Source organism: Tyto alba, unplaced genomic scaffold (genome assembly GCF_018691265.1).
Source record: "Tyto alba isolate M040663 unplaced genomic scaffold, T.alba_DEE_v4.0 Super-Scaffold_16, whole genome shotgun sequence".
NCBI lineage: Eukaryota > Metazoa > Chordata > Aves > Strigiformes > Tytonidae > Tyto > Tyto alba.
In genome coordinates, this window is record NW_024881278.1 from 17293834 (window position 1) to 17317834 (window position 24001).

General features: G+C 34.0%; 1 protein-coding gene across 2 annotated transcripts in view; it reads right to left on the reverse strand.

Annotated features, from left to right (window-relative positions):
* SPATA17 (spermatogenesis associated 17) overlaps positions 1–24001 on the reverse strand; it is an 89698-nt gene that overhangs the window by 60053 nt on the left and 5644 nt on the right. Inside the window, exons 3-5 of one of the 2 annotated variants that reach the window (XM_032989488.2) lie at positions 23431–23512; positions 16844–16894; positions 11256–11359 (exon numbers count right to left, since the gene is read on the reverse strand). In XM_032989488.2, coding sequence (XP_032845379.2) covers positions 11256–11359; positions 16844–16894; positions 23431–23512 — 237 coding nt within the window. The remainder of the gene's footprint in view (positions 1–11255; positions 11360–16843; positions 16895–23430; positions 23513–24001) is intronic. The other variant, XM_032989489.2, reaches the window with a different exon arrangement.

Below are 24001 nucleotides of genomic sequence, written 5' to 3' on the forward strand. Positions count from 1 at the left end.
GCCTGACTGATTAGCTTAAATAGTGAAATTAGTATTTGAAGGTAGCAAAGCTGATCTGGCCCAGAATGGATAACAGAGCCCTAACATGAATTGTTCTGACAGCAGTTAGCAGCAGTGGTAATTTCTAGCACAGTGTCAGTGCTAAGCTGCTAAGAGAGTAGTCATGTTCTTATTTTTTCCAGCAACATATAAAAGAGGATGTTTAGCCATGGCCAAATACCATTGAAAGTCTTCTAGAGAATGTCATGTGAAAGTATCTGTTATCTTTTGGTACTGCAATTCCCAGAAGACTATATATGCTACCATCTGCGCAGTAATAACTAGAGGAAAGCACACTGCTATGTTTTGCTACATTTAAGCTGTTCCCAGTACTAGAATGAACTCATTTAAACTAACTGTTATCTCTCTGCTGCAGTGCAGGACAATGTAGACATATCTGTATTCCTTTTACTTTAATATATGGTACTTGGCAACATTTACAATATTCAACATTATGTGATCTAGAAAGCAAACATGATGTTATAACTTCTAAAGGTCACCAGCTAAGTTGATTTTCCTTCCCAGGGTATTATGAAATAATTTGAATGATGTCTACTCCCTAACTCACATTTTTCACTTAGTTTCATATAAAGGTCTGCATATGTTTGCAAATAAAATGTTATACTTTGTTTACACTAGACAATTTTTACAATGGCAAGGCAGTGAGGGCTTTTACGTATTGACCTAATATGTATAAGAGAGCAGTAATGCCAGATCTCGCAATTTTACAGTGATTTTCACAGTACCTGATGGCTTTCTCAGATTCCATATTCATGGAATGGTGTTACCACTTTAGCATTTCTGATGTCATTTTTACTGAAGCATAAAACATTGTGAAAGACACAGCAAATTAGTCTATTTTCTAAATAACAAATGCAATTATTTTGGCAGAGATCTGACACATTTTTAAATACTGTTGTGCTACTTGTAAGTATGTGATTTCACAGCAGTGGCTAATTGTCATATTGAAATTATCAACTAGATCCTAATTTTCAGAAGTGCTAGGAAATCTTAGCTCTTACTGTCTTGAAAATGTTGAAGTAATCAACAGCCCAACAAATGAGGCATTTTTTAGTATGGGATGAAATAAATTATACTCGGAATTAAAATATATTTTCTGAAATTTGGGTTTTACCATATAAACCAGACTACATTTAATTACAGATTTAGGCATCCAATTATTCATGCCTAAAGAGTACATCCAACATTTTGATTTTATTGTCTATACCTAACACATAATTTTCTGATCTGAGTGCTAGATCCCTTCTTGAGTAGCCAAGCACAATGCTAGATGGTGGTGAGGTCTCCCACCACTGAGTACAAGTAGGCTAATGAGTGCTGCATCATTTTGGGTGTCATGCAAGCTGAAAGATCAAATTCATTTGTTAGATGAGGCTGTAAGCATTTTGTAATCAGCTAGATAATTGGACAAGAAAAGAATAGTCTACTTGGAGAAAAGAGATAGAAAATGTTGCTTTCTTGAAATACTTTGTCATGTTGATTTGGTTAGAAGTCAGTAGGAACTATGAAGTTCAAGGTAAAACATTGGGATTTAGCTTCACTGTAAAGGACAAACAATTTAATGGATTCATGTAATTATCCCTACAAGGTGAAGACTCTGAAGAATTAGAAAGGGGGATAACACTAAGAAAAAGTTTTGCACAGCTTAAAGAAAGTCATGCTCACACTTTGGATTTATGGATTTTAAAGAGGGTATTCTGAGAAAGATTCACAGAGATGAAGAAGTTCTTCTATGCTACTGTGATAAAAAGATATATAAATCAATGCATAAGCTGACAATACATCAGAAGAAAAAAAAAAATTCCTATGCACCATAACTATGCTGAGTTCTGATGCTGAAAGCATTATAAAGGATGTTTGAAAATCTGCCTAAAATGGTCACAAAAATTATTTTAAGTAGATAGACAACATCTTGCAATGACCTCCATTGTTTATGTTTAGCACAAAGGTGTTTAAATACTAAAAGGTGGCTAAACTGATGTATGGATCCTGAATATTAAAGGAGTTTTCAGTCTAGTAGAGGAGGATATAACAAGAAGCAACGGTTCAAAGATAAAATGAAACTATTTCAATGGGGAAATATGGGACATACTTTGAACACCAAAGATAATTAACTCCTGGAGTAGAATAAAAAGGGTATTTTCTATCTTTTGATGTTGTTAAATCAAGACTAGAATGTTCAGCCAAAGCTTAATGGGCTTTTTATAGATATTGTTATAAATTTCTTATTGACAGATATGATACTGGTGATAGATCTGAAGTCAGACTAGACTATTTGATTCAGAACAACATTATTTTGAGCATCAATAGACCATAAAAAAAAAAAAACACACATTTTTGTTATTCCTTATTACTGTTCTAGACTGAAAAATGGAAGACAATTAGTTTTTCCATTTTCTTCTCTGAGTGAGTACTTAATAGAAGTCTTCTTAGATAACAGAAGGGTCTATTTATAATGATATAGAAAATCCAAAAGTAATTAACCAAGACTATTAATTATTTTTAATTTTTTTTTTCATTTCAGACTTTTTTATTTTTATTATTAAAAAAAAAAAGTTATTGTGAGAGACTGTACACTGCTTTACATATCATGCAGTTCTATGGCATGTCATGGGATATTATAGGATATACCAATATAAAGGGAATGACCATAATTTTCTACTGTAAAAAAACCTGAAATGTCAAAGAAAGATCAATAAGCCTTCACATCCTCAGTCAAAAATCATATCATGAACTTGCAAATATGTAGTGCATAGATATCATACTTTTAATAACAAAACACAGCTGTGGTGTGCCTATTTTTAAGGGTCTTCACCACTGTAGTCTTTCTTTCTCCCACATAAATGGGAACTGTGAAAGTCTAGCCTCTAGAGACTTCCATTGGCTAAGGCAGTGCCAACGAACACCTTACTTTACTTGGTCTTCCTTAATTTCTGAGCATTTTGTTAAACTGTGAGGTATGCCACTTATTTAATAAGGAGTAATGAAGTATATGAGCAGCTAGTGGCAATTTTCTAGTTGCACTCAGACACAGTACCTTACATTATGATGAAAAAAACTTATGGTTTTAAACCAAATGGACTGTTGTGTGTTGATTAAAAAAAACAAACAAACAAACAAACAAAAAAAACATCGACCTGTCTTTTGGTTTTCTCTTGTTTCTTTGGAGAAGTCAAAAATAAGCTACATTCTAGCACATTCTGGAAATGCTGTATGTGTATATTAGGTACTCATTGATACATCTGTAGATACACTCACAAAGGAGATGGAATATTTGGATAGCATACAGCAAGCTTAGTTAAATAATCGCTTGTATACAACTTGCTTTTACAAATAAAAGAAATATCTAATTTTCTAATGTAACATAAATTTATGCATTTAAATTTTATGTTTCATTATTAAACTGCAAATTGCACACCAGAAAGAACTATCACTTTGTTTTAATGACAAAAAAACTACTTTAAGTGAGTTGAATAAATGGCACATAAAATTTGTCATACTCCTAACGATCTAAACAGCTGAAATGACTAATTCTCAAAAAGGCACATGAAAAATATTTATATACTTTTTCATGAGTCTTTAGTCTTCAAGTGGTAGAGCTCTTCCCTGATAACCTAGTATTGCCTGTATATAGATGGCCTGTCATGTCTCTACAATTAGATAAAACCAGAACTGCTATAATTTAATCAGTTACAACCTGAAAATTATATTTTGAAAATCAAGTTTATTAATATGTAATCTTTAGGTAATCATATTTATCCTCCTAATTTACACAATATTTATGATACTCTACATGTCCTTGAAATAGGGAACAGGGACACTACACTATGAAAAAGTGGCCTAGCTGCTGGAGTTCATAAATTTTGTTCAGCTTTGGATGAGTTCAAAGAATTGCCATGTAAGAAAAGCCTTACAGAGGGAATTTATCTGATTATGGCAGTAATAATTACCCAGCTGTTTATTGCAGATAGAGAAATAATTCATGTAGGCAATAGGCCGTGGTGGCAATGACACTCCGCATTTAGTAAATATGCAAACTGTTCACTTCTAATTAACCAAGCTAGAGGATGCCCTTATTAAATGTATAAACTAAAAGTGCCTTCCTGACAAGTGATGAATTGTTACATTGCACAAACTCTTGCCACAGAATTACTGGAGTGAACTTGGGGCTTAACTTCATTAAGAGATCTTGTGGGATAGTTAAATGAGGATGGACAGCATAACAAGACCTACCTGACAGTCAATGATGTGTTAGAGCTTAATGAAATTGTACCTCTTCCCCTTTTCTACTTATTTTACAGTGAAGATCCTACTTCAGATAAAATACAAGTTTGTTCAGTCTATCTATATAAGACAATACAAACTGCTAAGATTCATCAGTCTTTGTCTGCAAAAAATGTTTTATGAGCTGTCAGTAATTCTAACGAACCTATTGAAAAATAAAAAAACTATCCAGACACTACAGTGCCTTCAAAGCTCACAGGTATAAAACTACTGTTATTCTACAATACTGTGTTGTCACACACCTCTTTTATTCTACCTTCACCAAAAATAAACAGCTACACCACAGACAATTTGGTCCAATGAGAAATGCAAGGATCTCAAATTTATTTCTACAGACTCAGATTAAACATTTTCCATTGGATATGAATGAAATTGAGTTTAATGTTTAATCTGTTACTCCTTATGGTCTGTTTGGTGCTATACAAAAATACAAGGGAAAATATAGCCTCCGTATTATTAAATACGACAATCTAACCAGTTACTTATGCTACTTATGCTACTTATGATATTCAATTTTATCTGCAAAACTTGATCTATATTACACAGAACTAGCTAAAAACATGGTAAAACTGCTTTCACCACTTGCTCAAGAGAGACATGAATAGAAAAGGCATGAGGTATGTCTAGCTGAATCTGCATTGGAAATTTAGCTTACTGTGTAATCATAATGGTTAACCTCACTGAATTCAGGAAGTGCTTTCCTATGGTGTTAAAACAGGATATTGCCTGCTCTATAGCTTCAGCCAGTTCATTTCAAGTTCATGATTAAACTAAAAAGACAAAAAGTCCATCTAAAATGTCTTGTTTTTCAAAATGCATTATTAAAAGCCTATAGGTATATAAGCATATATGCTGTATAAAAGCATATATGTAAATTAAACTGTGTTAATATGTATAAAGGTAGGTAAAGAGAAGACCTGCAGATGGACTGACTTGTCAAAGAGGGGGTTTATGCTCGGAATCTGTGAAGAAAGCTGGATTTATGTACAACATGTTTAAGAAGGAATAACCATCACAAAATTCATGACTGTAAAGAATATTTTAACCAGATGTGAGTCTATTTAAAATGTGTCAAAGATTTTGTCTGGTCTAACTCCCACTTAAGTCAACATGAGCATCTGAATATTGTTCAGTGTGAACTAAGTCAAATCAGAGAGAAGAATCAAATAACTCATTTTTTATATCTTACTCATCCTTACATCAGTTTTGTAGTTATGGAAGTACTCTGATATCTTCAGTGGATTACAGTTCTATGTTTCCTACAAGATCTGGTAGTTATACCCCAAATCCTCTGGAAAAGGCATAGATGTCTCAAATTATGTGCCCTACCTCTCAAAATTAATATTTAAATAAAAGAAAGCATATTTGGCACTTGTCTCTATTTTTCAGACTCCCAAAGAAAGCTGACAGGATAAGATTACATTCAGAAAATTCTAATTACAGGTAAATAAGTTAAAAAGCATAATGTATTTCCTCTAGATATCTTTGAAGATAATTAAAAGAAGATAGGTTGGAGATAAATTAGTTAATTAAACATCAAGTGAAAGACAACATTACAAAAATGAGTTTTTTATTGTTGCAAGAATTCCGAGGAGCTCCTTGAAAGGCTTTGGCACTAATTGAAAATAGACTACAGAATCAATTGCTTCTGCAGTCAATGAGGAGGAACATTTTAATTGAATTATAAGACAATATATACATTTTTTAAAACACTTTGACACTTGAGAAAATGGCCAGCACCTGGACTTATCTTTATCAAAAAGGGACAGACAGATGGAGGCTGAGCAAGTTCTCCTCATATTACTGTGACAATAGATGATTTATTTCAAGCCCCCTTCATGGAAAATAGCAATACCTCAAAAGTTTTAAGATGCAAAGTTTTTGTCATATTAAAAGTAAACAGACCTCAGTAATCAGGAGTAATCTAGATACTTTTTTTTCAGAATTACATGCTCCAGCATAATTGCAGAAAAGCTAAACATTGGATTAGATCACCAGCAACATGTAACAGTACTGTATCTCACTGTTTATTATGATTATAAAAATCAGGCTGCATGAAGTATTTGTGTATATACATATTGCCAAGGAAGTGATTTTTGCATTATCCATTTTCCTGACATTTTTTGAAGACCAATAAGCTTTAATGATGACTGTGTTACTAAATCTGCTGATAGAACAGCTAGTCAAATTTGCAGTACAAGTCGTACTCTTCAGAGCCAGTCTCAAGGCTTTTTCACTACTAAAGCCAACATCAGTGGAAAGAAGAATTTGGTATCAATCCTCTAAGTGTGTGAAAGTCACGCTTTATAATCATTACAGTGTTCACATACACTATGATGCTTGATAAAGCGAGACTCAGGTCTTGATTTGCTACCTTTTAGTCAGTGTTTATTCAATAGCCAAGAAAGCCAGACTACCTGCCTTGATTACACAAGAATCCCAATGTCAGCCCTTTGCCACTATTTTGTTAGTTTTCTGATACTGCTATCTTACTGAGTTCTGTGCCTAGGGAAAAATTTAAATGGTGTCATTCATCAGCAAATGGAGCACTACATCCCAAAATCTTATCTCTAGCTGCACACCTGACATATAGCAAAGTTGCTTCGCCGTAGTTTAAAGGCCAGTGTGTAGATAACCTTAGTCAAAGAACTGCAAGTTAATCACACAGTTGGGCAACTGACATCATCCATAAATTCTTCTGATATAATGGCACCAGCATGCTAATTTATGTGAAGTGATGTCCATTTGCTTATCATGGATTAGAAACTGTTTCACATAAAACAAAATTCTAATGCATCATATGGAGTTATAGCCTATGCTAATTGCTTTTGGCATATTTCCCCTTGTAACCATTCTGCAAGCTCTTTGAGATGTTAAATGCAGCTTTAGGAATGCTTCAAAACAAGGTATCTTCCCATAAAATGAAATACACTAACTTCACTAAGAAGTAAAGGAATTTATTTTAATGTATACGTTCATATATGCAACCACCCAACTAATCCATATTCAGAAAGAATACAGTATGTGTTGATATTTATTTAAATACAAATGGATGCTATAGATGAAGACTTATTACTAAAATCTAAACAATAAAATTTTGGAAAATAAATATTGAAGATACTTGGCTGGTTTAGAACTTCCTAAATCTCACAGGCAAAATAGAATTCAGGACAAATTAATTCATTTCACTGTTACACTGAAGCTAAACTGTACAAATGTCAAGATGAATCTGAGTATGTGCTTATATAGACAGACTTCAGAGTTCACATTCATTCTTGTGCCATCTATCAAGGGATTCTTTGAATCACTTCTCAACTTAACTACTAGGGACTCTACTGAGAACACCAGCAGCCATCGTCCCTATTTGTTCTGTAGCAGTGGGAAGTAATGGGATGATAGAGGAAAACCCATGCACTCTTCAGCCAGTCTGAGAGCTAAACCTGACAGTTATCTCCAGTTCACAGAAAAACAGTTCCTTAAGTTAGGATAAGCAGTCTGTTAAGTGAGTGCAAACTCACACATAATATGACTATTATTATTTAATTATATTTTAGGTCAATTTCTGTTAAATCAATTTCTGTTAAACTTAATTACATCCCTCTATGGCTTTAAACTGGGGCAGCTTCTATTAAGTTTACTTTCTCCTGGGGTTTTCACAGTAAAGACAAATGATAAAGGTCTGGCTACTAAATGAGGGCAGCTATTAAATAAGGACGGCTTGTATTAAAACTGAATGGTAAAGATGTGGCTAGTGGTTGAGAAAACTCCTTAGTAAGGGAAGTGTCTTGTATTTTTAAAAAAAAGAGGGTGAAGGAAGGGAGAGAAAGAAACAAACTTTGTTCAATAACTCTTATAAGAAACTAACAGAATATCCAAAGTTTCATGGCAACTTCCTCTGAAGTTTTTGTAGAAACAAGTGAGTGGTAACCTGATACAGGCACATCCTTAATGAAAAAGGAGAAAATTAAGCACAACCCCTGGTTCTGGAGACCCAAGAGGTAAAAACATACCTCAGAAGGACTTGCAATGCGATTTCGGGTAATTGTTGATAAAAAAATATTCTGTCAGCATTATTCTAGAAGATAAGACTGAGAACCATATATTGTAGTTCAGTTTAGAATTACATCATAATTCCAGAAAGAATAAAGTTTGTTTAAACTTTTAAAATTATACACTTCTATTGTGTATTTGTTGAGTGTTTTGTGTGGTTCGTTGGTTTTTTTTTTTTTTCTGGGGGGAGTTATACCACTCTGGAATTCTTAAAATTAGTCTCTATTTTACTGTGGTTCTACTGCTATTTGTGGAGAAACTTGGTTCTTTACTAGCACTGACACTGCACTAATGCACAAGTTCTGATGAATACAGCTATAAGTAAAATAAGAAATTATTTCATGCACTTCATGTATCATGTTGTGTTGTTTTGTGGCATTCTAGAGATGTGAAACACTCAAAGCCAGACTAATCTGAGTGCCCAAGTGCATTAGTGGCTCTGTCCACCAACACATACATTTCCATAATACAGATGCTGGAATAAGCCCCAGACATTTCATAAATGTACTCCTTCAATTTCAGACAGTTCTTGGTGTTTTTTACAAGGAACAATAGCAATAATTTTATAAACATAAAAATGTTTATGAGCAATGAGGTTATACTCTTCCGCATTTGATATGATGGCTGAGGAAAATATTCAGAGAATCCTCCACCTTGTTCAGTATTCCTCATAAGAAACACAGTGGGCCACCTTGGGGCCAAAGTAGTTGGCAGCAGCTTAGCCCAATGTCAGGAAAAATCTGTCTGGCTGAGGGCCTACACCTGATCTTCACTAAACATCTGTTAGATTTCATAAGTAAAATGTTGAAGATAATATACATATTAGTTTTCAAACGTACCCCAATAAAGAGATTACAGCAGTGGTTCTTGACTGCACTTGAGAACCAATGCATTTTTAAAACTAAAGTGATACAATCGATTTGACCAAATTTGCTCAAAAATTCATTTTCAACTTTTTTTTTAATATGAAAGTTGGAATCTTTAACCTGAAAGACATATGTCTGTGATCTCTGGAAGACAGAACTCAAATCAGCAGATTATCATTATATCAGTTGCCAGGTAAGAGCTCACACAGACCAACTTTGACACATTTTCATGTACATGAAGTCATATTGCTCACCTTACCTGTTAAAGAAAACCATCACAGAAGTATTTCTTGATTAAAATACATAACCAATGCACAGGCTTTATGTTTTTTAATGATCTGGTACAAATACTAGGGGATTTGATGAACATGTCAAAGTACTGAAAGACACTTATTTTCCTACTCCTCCAAAGTTAGATGTACCCAGCAGAGGTCTATTCTGGGTGTGGGGAAATAAAATACAAAGCTTCCTTCAATCTGTGTTCAGTATGGCAGAAATACCACTTGCTATCTTGTTTTGTTCACACATGTCAAAGGTCAATCTAACTGACATGTTATGAGTCTTGTTCCAGGTTTAGGGAGGGAATGGAGATGAGTGATATTATGAACAGAGAAACATGTTGTGCCTCCGCAGTTCATCCAGTTATATAAATTTTAGACCAGAAAATTATGGCTTCACTTACTTTTCAAAATTTGTTCTAGTCTTCATAGGGTTCTATGTTTTCAAGAAGAGAACATATTTCAAGGATTTCAGAACAAAAAGGTACAGGTGAAGAGACGACAGATTTTTTAAGTCTAGTTTTGGTGAGTTATGATCTAACTTTCTGCATAGAATACATTTAAATTAATAAATAATGAGAGATTAGAGGTAGGCGGTTATTGATATGTAACAATGTAATGAACAGGTTATAATGGTATGACAAAGAGGATGTAGCATCAGCTAAAATTGAGGAAAAATAATATAAATTAATAAGAAGCTTCGAAAAAAGTTGGATAATTCTTTTTTTCACATATAACCTGCATATACTGTTTACTCTAACAGACTTATGGCTAACTTGTCTTTGCCATGTTATCTAGATGAGTCTTCCAGAAATACTTTTTCTCTAGACTCCCTTATATTTCTATGCTTCAGAAAGCAAAAATTTATCTCAGGCTTTCTGAACAGCAAAAACCAGACAGATTTTTTCCAACATCCTTCCACTTACAATATGAAAGTAATGATCATGGTCACCCAGTATTTTGTCTGCTTGTTTCCACTGTTATCTGAAGAAATAGTCATAGATCAGGACATCAAATGTGCTAGAGGAAAATAACTGCCTCTATTTTAGAGAGCTTTTGACTTAAGTACAGGGAAAGACAGGGGATGGATAGGAGAAATAGAATAAGAACATATAGCAACAACAGTTCTATCCAGAAATCTAATAGGTGAATGAATCTCTTCTGTAACTATGAAAAGAGTCCCCTTCACTGTGTCCACGCAGTACCTTTCACAATTAATATTCATAGTATGGCTCATGCATGTAACTTAGGTACAAATCTGCATTTTCATTCATTGTCAATAATAAATTTTAAAAACAATTTATGAAAAGAAAATGTTCTTAGCTTGCATATATTGGGAAAAAAAATCTAGTTCAACAAATCATATTTAGAGCATAATAATCTATGAGTTCTGAGCATAGGTGAAGGGCCAAATTCAGTTTTATTAAACTGGTATCAACCCAGAGTATGTCTAATCAATTCAGAGAAATAACTCTGGATTCATAATAGCGTAAATGAGAGCAGAATGTGGCACAACATGCACAGGCTTTGGATAAAGAGAATGATGACTGATATATATATATATATATGTATATATAACAGGCTGGGATATATATATGTATATTTGATAATGGAGGGGATCATACACTGAAAGAAATAGTTTCATTACTGTCATAAACTTTTTACAAATACAGGAAGAGGAAATTAATGCTTTAACACATGGAGCTTCTATCTTTACCTGACAATCTCGTTATTCACAGAAATGGCTTCCAGGTATTTCTTCAGTGCATAGTAATTATGGATATATTTTCGAACATAATAGCCTTGCCATCTTTTCTGAATCTAGAGGAAATAAATATATGCTTAGTATATTTAAAATCAAAAGTTTGTATTCAAATCAAATATCTGTTGTATTTCCAAAATAATATGGTTTCCTTAAAAGTGATATCAAGTAGAAGCATCGATATGTTTCAATGAAGAAAATGAAGATAGGATGTAAAATATTGTACTTAAATGGCGATATGAATTTACTATTAAATGCCAATATTAAAAAAGGTATCATTTTTTAAACCATTGTTTATATTGGATTGTGGCAATGAAAAGTGTCTGCTACTGCTGGTGGCGTTTGTTCTATGTAAGAAACAGACAACAGAAGTTGTGTCTTTCCTCAGGTACAACATGCATTCCCTGCTGAGTCACCACCTCACCAATATCTTCTGCTACACTCTCATCTTTGTGCTCTGGAGATAATCTAAACTGAATAGAAGCTGTCCCAGTAATTCAATGAATAAGGCTTTCTGGAAACACCATTTACAAACTGCTGTTCTTCCATCTCCAACATAAGATGAAGCATGTCTATTTGTTGCACATTAACTATAATCTCACAAAATACTGTTCCTCCTGCATAACAGATAAAGCTTAAACTGGAAAAATAAACCTCTTTATCTCTACCTAGTCCTAATGTTATATTAAAAATAGAAATTAGGTAGTATCCTCCACCAGAAAGGATTAATATTTTGGTGCATTATAAAAAGCATCAGTTGAAAAAAAATAAAAATACTTAATCTAGCCTGACTTTGTCCAAGAATTTATTTCAACAAAACATTTTATACCTTCTCTGATATTTAAAAATTCTAATCATGATGTTTCTGAAATTATTACAGTTATCTGTTTTGTGGAAAGGGAAAGTAAGCATTAATTAGGAAAAAAATTATCAGCACTGCCATTTTGTTAGCCATATTTATTCTTACGCCCATGACACATACAGGCAGAAGACGTAACATGTTCTATTCAGTCTTGCTGAGGGATACTCTCACTCCTCATTTTCCTTCCTGTCAGAGGCCAATGTATTCTAGATCAACACATCTGGAAAATAGATTCATGATCTTTTCCTCTGTTCTCAGTTCTTTCTTTACATTCTCCCATCCTTGAACTTCTCTTCCTGCAAAATATTCTTTACTTTCCTTGCAATTTGTCTCCTTTTATTGTGAATATATTTCTAAATTAAGCTCCCAATTTCTATCTTCTAGTCCTTATTACCTTCACTCCATCTCTTTGACCTTTATATCTTTGAAATCTTAAGAGGCATAACAGCTGAAAGGTAGAATCTACATTAAAAAGGCAAGAAGACTGAGGTCTTATGATCCAGAAGCAACTCCAAGGTGAGAAGCTACTCACCTTCACTAAGTGCATTGAAGAGAAGAATGCTGTAATTTGCCAGGAGGTCTCCTTTTGCTGTGGGCCTGTGGCTACTAGGCTTTTCAAAAACTCTTCAGCATATCTACCGGGAATATTTTTCTTTTTTTTCCCTTTACACCAATGCTTCTCTTTCCAGGACCAAGGTATGACTTGGTAAGTGGAGTGCAAGCCATGTGTTTGTGTTGGGTTTTCTTTTCCTTACCCTATCTTTTATTCTAAATAAGCATCTAAATAGAGGAAAAAAGTGTCACATTTTGATGCGTTTGATTCAGAAAGGCGGCAAGGGAAAAAAATCTTCCCATTGCCCACACTATCAATCAAACTTTGAACTCAGTGACTTCAGAGTCTGTATCATGAAGTCTTCGGAGTACTCCTCGGTAGTATGTAAAATTCTCTCTACTTCTTTCAGTTCCGTTGCAGTCCAATTCTCTACCACTGTGATAACTGACAGAAGTTATTGCAATTTTCCATCTCCTGCCAGTTCCTGAGCTGGAAACTGTAACACACCGGAGCCATCTACAAGCAGACTATCTAAGGCAGGGTTGCATGTTTTCATACCTTGTCTTTGGTACTATTTTGCAATCACAAAAGCCAACACACTGTGCTTTAAAGTAAAAACTAGCTTTCAGTCTCAACTGATGGCACCTTGTGGTATGGTTGTGATTATCTCTTTCCATGAGATTTATCAAGAGAATAAATATCACAGGAAAGCTTTCAGTAAGTGTTTGAGTGATATGTCACCAAGGAAATAAAATGATGTACTAAAGCTATTAGGAATAAGAGAATATTCACTTTTAGTGTTAGCACACTCTTCTGTTTCCCCTTTGTGTGTCACCATATATTTTTCTATCTTCTCAAATAAGACTCAGAACTAATTTTAAAAGTTGGTATTTTCTTTTACCTATGTGTTTTTGTTTGTTTTGGGTTTTGTTGTTGTTTTTTTTTTTTTTTAATAAAGAGGGTTTGGACCTCTAGACATTGTTATAATATGAATAAATAATTGTTATGTGAGCAGCTGAACATGGGAACAAGAAAGGTTAAACACTACACATGCTTCTTTTCACTAGATGATAATAAATTTCATACTCTTTGCAACTCCACTTTCTCATACACAAGCTTATTGGGTTAAAAAGGGATAGAGAAAGAGCAAAGAATGAGAATGCCTTCAGAGATCTGGGATTAAGCAAAATCCTTTGCATGTGAATAAGGATCTTAGCTTTGTTTTTCTGTTTGGCTTCAAAATTTCTCAACAAGAGCAACTTGGCTCCCATATAGCCGTGTGCTCATTAATGCAGGATTATGGTCCCTTTGAAACTCTTTCTGACAGTCTTCACCTCACAGTTATAAATGCAGAACTGGATATTTGTGGGTTAAAGGATCAAAACTCAAACTGAAAGACAAAAGACTCAAATTGTAGAAAGCTCTAATTATCTCCAATGGGCTCAGTGTACCAATTAAGTGCTGCATTCTACCTTTATTTACACCACTTTCTGTTCAGAATGACCTCACTGATTTCAACTGAATGAAACATAAGTAAGAAAAACTGCATTATATCTCAAATTATTTTGTGCTAGATTTCTGTTTCTTTAATACTGTATGTCAGAGATCAAAAAACTGAAGACTAATCTTTTTGAAAAAGAACATTTTACACAAAGCTTCTGATAACATTCATATTTTCAATGTGAAAGTTCTAAAAGTTTGTTTTTATAAGGAAGTATAACATGTTACGACTGTATTTCTTCTTAATTTCAAGGTGAATGTTTAAAAAATTCTTGAAAAAAAAGAGGTAAGTGTGTATGCCCTTCAAAGTAATTAGCAAGTTTCAACAGTGATTGGTACAAAACAATTATTGTCATTGATCAGCACTGAACAGATAATTTTAAACAAAGTCATTGTGTGCTCAGCAGATTACAGCTTGTTAACGGGCAAGTTCTAAATGACCTCTTAAGCTAGTCAAATCAATGATGCATATTCCTCATTAAGTAACATCAAAATGTAAGTGGTCTTATAAATAATGTTTATTTTAAGCACTAAAACAAATGGCAAAACCTTGATATATCAAAAGCCATCTGCTCATGGAAATATTTTTTTTCCATAGGATTACTCTTGTTGCTGAAAATTTATAGCAACCTTAAATCTTTTAAGAGAGACAATCATATTCTGACCTAGTACTCAAAACTGAAATTGATTAAAACAAGTTCTCTGATTAAATTTAAGAAGGTGAAACTGATAGTTCTGGTTACAACCAAATGCAATCCAGGGAGACAGTGATGTAGACTGAGTTCAAAACTATGAGCATGTTTATGACCTCAAGGATGCTTAAATTGCCAGAATTGAAAATGTCTTTCTAATCAGTGACCATAAACTCAAATAAATATTTTAATAATACTATGAGGCAAAACTAAGTGGTTAAACAGAAAAACATACACAGTTATTGTTATATTTTCAGAACACTGAAGTATGTTAATCATGAATCAAGCTCGCAATGTGTGAATATGAGAGAGTGCTGGCTTAGGAAACCTAAAGTCTGGCCACATACCTTCTGTGCAGAAACTCAACAGGCCTTACTTTCTATTGTCCTGGACCTTGGTTAGTTCTTCAGAAAGCATACAACAACAACAAAAAAACCTCAGTATTTTAGAATGGTAGCATTTTAAGTCTGCTTTGCAGATATGTCTGCACAAGATTTAGATAGAGGAGAATCAGATTGTGACATTTGCAACTAAATAAAGATCTGTTCTATTTTTTTCTACAGATTTAAATTTCCATTAAAGGACATGACTGAAAAAATGGTACTTTGAAGATTTATATCACCTAATGATTCAACATTATATTTCCATTACAAATGAATAGGAACACATTCAATTTCTTTTAAAAATGAAAGACGAAATGCAAAACTCCATTTGACTAGAATACATAATTGCCTCTGAAATTTGGTCTTCAAATGCCTTCTAAAAGTACACAGCCAACTTTTAAGAGCTGGCTTCCATCTTGTGTTTTCTCAGTGATTTCAGCTGCATGAGTATACAGCATTGATCCACTGTGGAATACTTTCAAATTAGCTAACTAAGGAATAAAATAAAACAACAACAACAAAAAAGGTGCATTTCTGGGGAATTAGATTATTGTTAAACACTTTCAGCTCTCTAACATGCACCAAATGTAATATTCTATTTTGTGCCTTTGAGAGAACCACCACAAAGTCAAAAGCCTGATGGGAACACATCTCTTGAGTCTGAGTTATTTTGGGACCAGAAAGGCAACAAAATTAAAATAGATTCTGCAAATCTTCCTATTTTACAGGAGTTTCCTTGGGTTACTCTTCATGCCCATCACATTCCTACATTTGGTAGAATTCAAAAGGTAAGATGCCCTGCCTAAAAAGATACAGGCCTCTGAAGTAAAGCAGGTTTATTCCACAAAATAAAAGAATTAAGTAAGACAAAAAGATTTCATCCTAAGAATTATCCCATGTCCTTCCTGTGTTTGTTTTACATATTTGTTTAAGTGCAGTTCCAAAGTTCAGGAAAATTGCTAATTTCTAGTTTAATACATTTTGCAGTTCTCCCCGTAACAAACTTCATTTGCTGTAGATTTATTTTAGTTCAAGGACTGCTTACACTCTTCTTCATCTAGCAAAATTCACTCATCATCAATGACATAAGTGCAGTTCTACCTCTACGTTTAGGCAATGAAATTGTCCCGTGCTCTCTGAGTAACTCCTTTGAGATTCAATACATCAAATGTCATGAATTAACAAAAGAAAAAGCACAACCATCTCAAAAAATGTAAAAGCCCTATAGCTTTTCAGAACTGTAAATATATGTCTACATTTGTAAGAATACTCACAGATAGAATGCTTGGGGTTTTTATCAGTATCGTATATGGCAAGGTACAATGAACATTTAAATGGGGTAAGACACATGCAGATGCCTTAAATTCTGCTACAGCTTTCAAATACAACCCAGACTACTAAGTGTAACTTTAATTTTTAACTATGTACTATTTCCCACTGTTGCCATCAGCATATCAATCAAGTGTATATTATTCTGGTTTGCTCATTTTATTAAAAGCAAATTCGGAGCACAATTGACTTTTCATTTGTTTAACAAGTGAAGAAATATTTACCCTGACAGCCATTTCATTGTAGAAATTCATCTTCATAATAAAATATGCTGTCTGTGAATCAAGGAAAAAAAAGATGGCATATATTTCAGTTACACAAAGACAGTGCTCCTATTTTTACATATAAAAGATAAGAATCTTTATACATAATACATAATAAGAGTTCTAGGCTTAGAGAGAATAAAATCAAACTTTGTATTGAAGAGATAGGCTTCCTAATATATAATGCAGGCTTAACCAGAAAAATCTATGGTAGTCAAACTAGGAGCTAATGGAGATATATGATCATAAAATGCTCTCCGCTGAGTTTGATAATCAATGGTGCTCTACTGAGAGTAGAATAACAAAGCAGAAATATTCACAAGTGCTGGTGACACGTAGTATTGTATGATTTATTCACTGGGGTTCTTTTAGCCAAAACTCACAGAAACATAAAAGGAATTCATATTTCAAGACGTCTGGTTTAATGAAAAATTCAAAGAAATGCTGTCTTCAGTCGAAATCGTTCAAGGATACGGATGCAGTGATGGAGCAAAATTGTGCCTTCCAACCATCTGTACTAAATGTTATGTACTTAGCTGCCTCCCGAGTAATCCTTGGGAATTTTGTTTCATTTAATATTCATTTTAACATCATAAAATCATAAATACAATGATACCATGTTACAGTGAATCCCCTGATATAGAAAACATTTCCTGAAGTCCTGGTTTCCTTCCAATAAAGTAGAATTCCTCTCATAGTGAACGAATCCCCTATTATACTTAGCAATCACTTGGCAGCATAGGTTATTTTAATGGATACATCACTTTAAACTAAGCTTTCACATCTGTTCCGCCCTCTAATTACAAATGCAAAATGAACATAATTCACAATTGTATCATAAAAAGTAAAATATAAGTACTTTGAATGCAAGAGTATGTCCTTTATTTAGCACAACATGCAGCTTTTATGTGTTTCTCATGTTTTAGACACAAATCAAAGGCAAAAGTGCTTTCCCCTGATATAGTGATTTTCTCCCCCATGGCAAACAGGAATTCACTATAAAAGGGTTTCACTGTAATTAGTGTTATTTGAATTGCCTAGTCTGATCCAAAGCAAATTGTCTGTGGAGAGCAGCAGGACTGGATTATTTATCAACAGTCTGGGCAATTAAGAAACAGTTGGCTGCAATATGTTATTTACAAATGAACACAATGATGCTACTTCATTTTAAATTCTCTTTCTTCATTACATTAAGCAAGGCATAATTCCTGCAGTTTAATTAAGGTGCATTTTAAATGCTTGCTTTAATATCATACCAATCTACTAATAATGGAAACAGTAGAAAAGATATTTCTTATATGAAAGAAAAACGCAGGATTGCTAAATTTCAAAAAAGTTTCACATATATGTGTTGATGTGCACACATACACACACATATTTATATATGTATTTGAGGGACTCTCTGCCCCAAAGGTATGAATTAGAATAAATAGTGGACTCTACCTCCTCTTTTGTCTCCATAAATGTTTTCTGAGTGATACTAACTGTAGGTAGATAATATTGGAATGAAATAATGGTTGCCAGGTTTAAGTATATCCTTGAACTGTTCAATTAAATTGATATAATTTTGTTCTGCAGCTCATCTTTTCTTTCTTTCCAAGGGAATGTAAGAGTTGCTACATCGTCAAATAGATCAAGTACGTTTTTAATGGAATTTCCTAAGCTTAAAAATGATCATGAGATTTCTGTCTATCAATGATTAAACTAAACAATCTCACACCTTTTTGTTTATCCCTCTCATATTTGAAGGCTGTGAGCACTTTGGTCTGAATCCATCCCATTTCACTGAAGAACCTACATTGAAGACCCGACATCATTATGCTCTTTATATCATCAATACCGAAAGACAGCGGGACCACTTTCCCTCTGAGCTTGGCGAAGTATTGAAGAGCTCTGCAGTTGCATCTCTGTCTACTATTTACAGAGATAGTCAATGGCAACTAGGGTCCTAACTTGTGTACCTCACTTAGGTGTGAGAAATCCCGGACTTACCCTACCACTACTCAACAAGGTCACACACAGTAAAAAGGAAATTATACATTCCTGCTTTTACTCAAAGATCTTCTAAATCACAAGTCAGCCAAATACAGAATTGCTCATATAACTGCCTTACAACCTTATCCTTGCACCAAAACCCAAAACCTGTGTCACCATCTAGGTTCTTTTACTAATTGATTTGCCCTCTGTTTTCTAATCCTGAATAGAATAGTATGTACTAGTTCTGCTATTACAAGTGATGGAGAATGTGTTCATCCCTATTCACAAAAGCATAGCCATAATTCAGTGCTTCAACCTAAGTCTATATTTATGTGCTTTCCTAGGAAACAAAAGATTCCTTCCTGAGTTGGGGCCTTCTTGTCCAGAAGACTCCTTGCTCATGCTTAAGTGGAATTTCCTGCATTCCCCACTGCACTGCCTCTCATTCTTTCACTGGGTGACAATTCCAAAGTGACACTGTGAGGTTGACTCTCTGGAAAGAATTATCTTGCCATCTTACCCACATGCACCTCCTCCACTTCTGAACCATAAAGTCTTTGTACCTGTCTCTGATGTTAATATACAGGTATCCCTCCCAGTTTAAATCTATGATTCCAAAATATATGTGAAGCCTTTTGCTCATAAACAGTTCTACTACCTTTTCCTTTTCTGTTTAAAAACACGTGTGGGGACTACCTATAAATGTGACCTGAAGCCAATTGGTGCTTTCTTCTTTGTTTAAACAGTTGATATAACGTCACAAATTCAAAGGAGAACAAGAAATTTGATTGAGAGTAGATTGAGAGAAGAAATCAACACATGGTCTAAGTTGGGAACAGGTACTTTTTTTTTATAGAGCAAATAAGTGTTTGTCTAATTGCTGTTTGACTGGTACTATTTAGAACTGGTTACTGAGTTGAAGTTGAGATATTTAGGGTGATGTCAAACTACATTACATAAAATATTGACTTTTTTCAACTGCGTCTCCTTCCAAAGTGAGCTGAAAATATGGCCGTCATGCATGCCAAATTCATATAAAAATGAAATGTTATAATCTTCTTTGCTTTAGCAAGTGATTTATTGACATTGAAAAATACTGTAAAAAGAAATAGTGGCATACAGTTTGATTCATGTTCTGGTGTGTTTGCCTGGTTTTAAAATTCATACTTTCCTGCAGGTCATGCAAGACTTTCAGAATCCAGTACAACCAATGTAACTAAGTTATTAAGAAAATTATAGGAGCACAGTTCTTAATTTTAGCTTGAGACTAATATTAGGAAACAGAGCTTTATACCAAAGCACCTATATTTAGAATATAGAAAGGCACATAACTTTAGTCACATGAACACCATCAATAGGTTTGGGGTTTTTATACCTTAATGTATTTTAACAAAGGAAGAGGCACTAGAGGAGTAACAAATGAAATACTAGTAGTGATGCACATATGGACAGCCAATATGATGAGTCTCAGCCTTAGTTATTTTCCGCATCAGTACCACTCACATTTCACAATTTTGAATATAATCATTAAAATGATTTATTATCAAGTTATCATGGGTATTTTGTGCATATGCTTTGCCTTGTTTGCTGGCAGCAGATACCAATCCAACCATTATCAGTGGACAAATTTTAAACCGACCAATTTTTTTTTTATATTTAAGGAACTATTGTGTCAAATGTATCATTGTGTTTCATAATCAGGAGTCATTACAACAGTTATTAGCAAGAGTTCAATGCAAACATTAACTGTTCCTTTAACTTAACAGTTGTGTTAAGCTGCTGAGAAGATTTTTGTTTCATTTCAAAATATTCCAAATTCAGCAATCTACTGAATAAAGATAGTATAACAATGAATATAGCGAATGAACCTGAACTTTTTATTTAAGTCCACCCCGAAACATACCATACTGAATATAGTTGTTTAAAGGGAGAAAAAGGTGCCTTTTTACTTACTACTTGTATGGCTTTCAGGTTAGCTTCCAATCAAGCTGTCCTGTCTGGTCCTCTCCAATCAAAGAGACAACAAGCACAAAATGAAGTATTTGGAGGGAAAAGGTGGTTTTCTATGCTGAATACTGTACAATTTGTAAGCTTGCTGATGAGATTGTTTCTCTAGGGCCCTGTCTAATATTGGATAAATACTGGAATCCAAAAGCTGGATGAATTCATGGTGTGATTTAGAATGTGTGTATTAAGTGTGGGCTTGCACAATTTTTTGCCCTACAGTATTCCACAGACTACAGATTTGGCAAGGGCTTATCACTTATGTCAATTTGAAGAACTACATATGAACCAGACTTTATTGGCTAAAGATTTTTATTTTTATTTTCATAAATATATTGCAAGAATGGAAAGCTGAGGGAGTTTTATGATGTTAGCTATCTCAACTTGGTTAATACAGGAAATCTGTGATAATTTGAAAAATTCTTTATCTTAAAATGTAACTGTCAGAGTGTTTTTCAAGAGAAAGCAAAATAAGAAAAACGTAATAAAGGGATGAGGTAGAAGACCTCCAATTTCATAGGTACATAGAACAATTGAGGTTAGCAGGGACAACTGGAGCTTCAAACCATTGCTCAAAGCATGGTCAATGAGAACAAGTTGAGCAGGGCCTCATTCAGTTGGGTTTTGAGTATCTCCAGGGATGGAGACTCCACAAGCACAGCCTGCACTCTTTGGGCAGCCCATTCCAGTATTTGACCATCCTAACAGTAAAAAAAAAGGCTTTCTTATCTTTGAGTGGAATTTCCTGTATTTCAGTTTGTGCCCACTGCCTCTCCATCCTGTCACTGGGCACCAATTCCAAATGCCATTGCAGGTTGTTTCTCTGGGAAGAATTATCTTGCCATGTCACCTATAGGGCATCACTCAGAAGAGTGCAACAGACAGAATGGTGGTGAAGTGTTCATTTTGTATCTTAACCGGGGACCACTGCTTTTACAACCTTTATATATAAAAATAACTCAGTGACATCATACTGTTTAAAATAGGAAACTGATTACTATCAACAAAGAAATTAGAATTTGAATGTGGGATGGACAAAAGATAGCTCCTTACAATTTGGGGGAATTGAAAAATATGTAAAATGGCCACCATCAGATCTTTGTCCTGCTTAAACCCTCTTAAAGACCTAGTAATAAGATGACAAAAACTGACATGGTTCTTATTCTCATATTGAAAAACAGAGAAACACATAAATCATCTTGTTTCTGAAGTGAAATTCACCACTCTATAATGTTTTAACTGTGAAAAAATGTAGAATTGTAGTGGATGTCATGAGATGACTTCACATAAAACATTGCCTGAAGCATATCTAAGCCATCCAAAATAAACACTTGTCTAACGTGCTCTTAAAAACCTGCAATAGAGGGAGTTCCACATCTTTTGACAGTATGTATCAATGTTTCACACTAAGTTTATTTATTCCTTCCCTTTTCCCAGTGGCTGCATGGATCCTTGCTTTTCATTTACAAATTTTAACATACACTAACATTATCATGTCTCTCTTCTTCTACAGCAGCTTTTCTAGATGAAACAAACCTTTCCTCAACTCAGGATCAATATTCAGCTGAAGTCCCACTTTTTTTAAAGCAGAACCCAATCCAACTATGCAGCTATCTGCCCTATATTTAAAAATTAGTGTTTTAGAAGATGGACTGAAAACCATAGCCTGAAAGGATGACTCATAAATTTTTAGTTAAGAGAGGTAAATTGGAAGAGATTAAATATTTAATTAGATTACTGATAGACTTGTGGGAACACCAGACAAGCTTTCAGGCATACAAGTCCTGCTACTTGAAAACACAGTTTTGTAGGATGTATGGACTTTAGCTTGTAGTATAGGAGTTGTTATGGCTCATTTATTTTCCCTTTTCTTGACTTGTCTGTTTTGACTCAAACACAACACTTTAACAAAATTTATCAAAGATAAATTACTAACAAGTTTAAAACCATTGTAAAATATTAACATAAATTGATAAATTAGTGAAGTAAACTACATATTAAAAACTTAATTGTTTTATGTTAAAGTTTTTTCCTAATCTCCTAAACCTGATAACAGAGGTTTTAGCTTGTGTGCTATCATACAACTATGCTATCTTCAAGTCTGTCAAGGGAATTGGATTGACTGTGATCTGCTGTGTGCCTTAAGGCAAAACCTCAAATACTTCAAGGTTCATTAAGTAAGAAATTTAAACCACTAAAACATAGAACAGCAATGTGTAGATACATCGGCTTATTTTATTTCCAGAATTAAAAGTTTTGCCAGGAAAAAATGCATTTTGAAAAGCTCCAACTCTGCATCATGTGGGCAGGCTTCTGCATGAGCAGATCTCATTGCTGGTTTGGGGACTAATACTCCAGAGCGGCAAACACTTGAACACTGACTTAACTTGACCATTATAAGTAGGCTTACCAAAATTAATGGTGCTTTTCCTTATAGTAAAGTCAAGTACATATCTGTGTGTTTAAAGGATCAAATTTCAGCTCTTTATTTTCAATAAAAGTGAATTAATTTATTACATATGTATCCTATAAATAACCAAATAAAATTTTTAAATCTAGTTTTCTACCTCCACCATTTTACTGAAGTATCTTCTGCTTCGATAACCTCTCCACCACTTCTGTATAAAAATCGCCATTTTGTTCAGATGTCTAAAATGAAATATATTAACAAAATAATTAATATTTTGAGATTTTACAATATGATTTTATTTTTCCCTAACATTAAAAATAACATACACTGTATTATATCCATACTTATTCCAAACAGATGGACACTGCAAAGATACTTTTTTTACATTGGTTATTACTAAATACAAATGTGCGTGTGGAAGAGCATTCTCCCACAGAATAGATTGGCAAAGACGCTTGGGTTTTCACCTTCTTCTGCAGTATGCTGTTGTTATTCATGTGTTGGAAACAGAGGGGCATTAACCAATCCTCTGTCTCTGTAAGGGCTTTTGACATTGATGGCATGGCCAATATTCCTTGCAGGACTGAAATACCATGTTTGTTTGCCTGATGAATACTCGGATGTGATGGCTGCGTCCTGTGACAACACACTTGAATCAGAAATGGAAAACAGTTTACCAGTGGTTTTTTTAACAAGTGCACATAATGGCTGTAGCCTATCTTTTTATG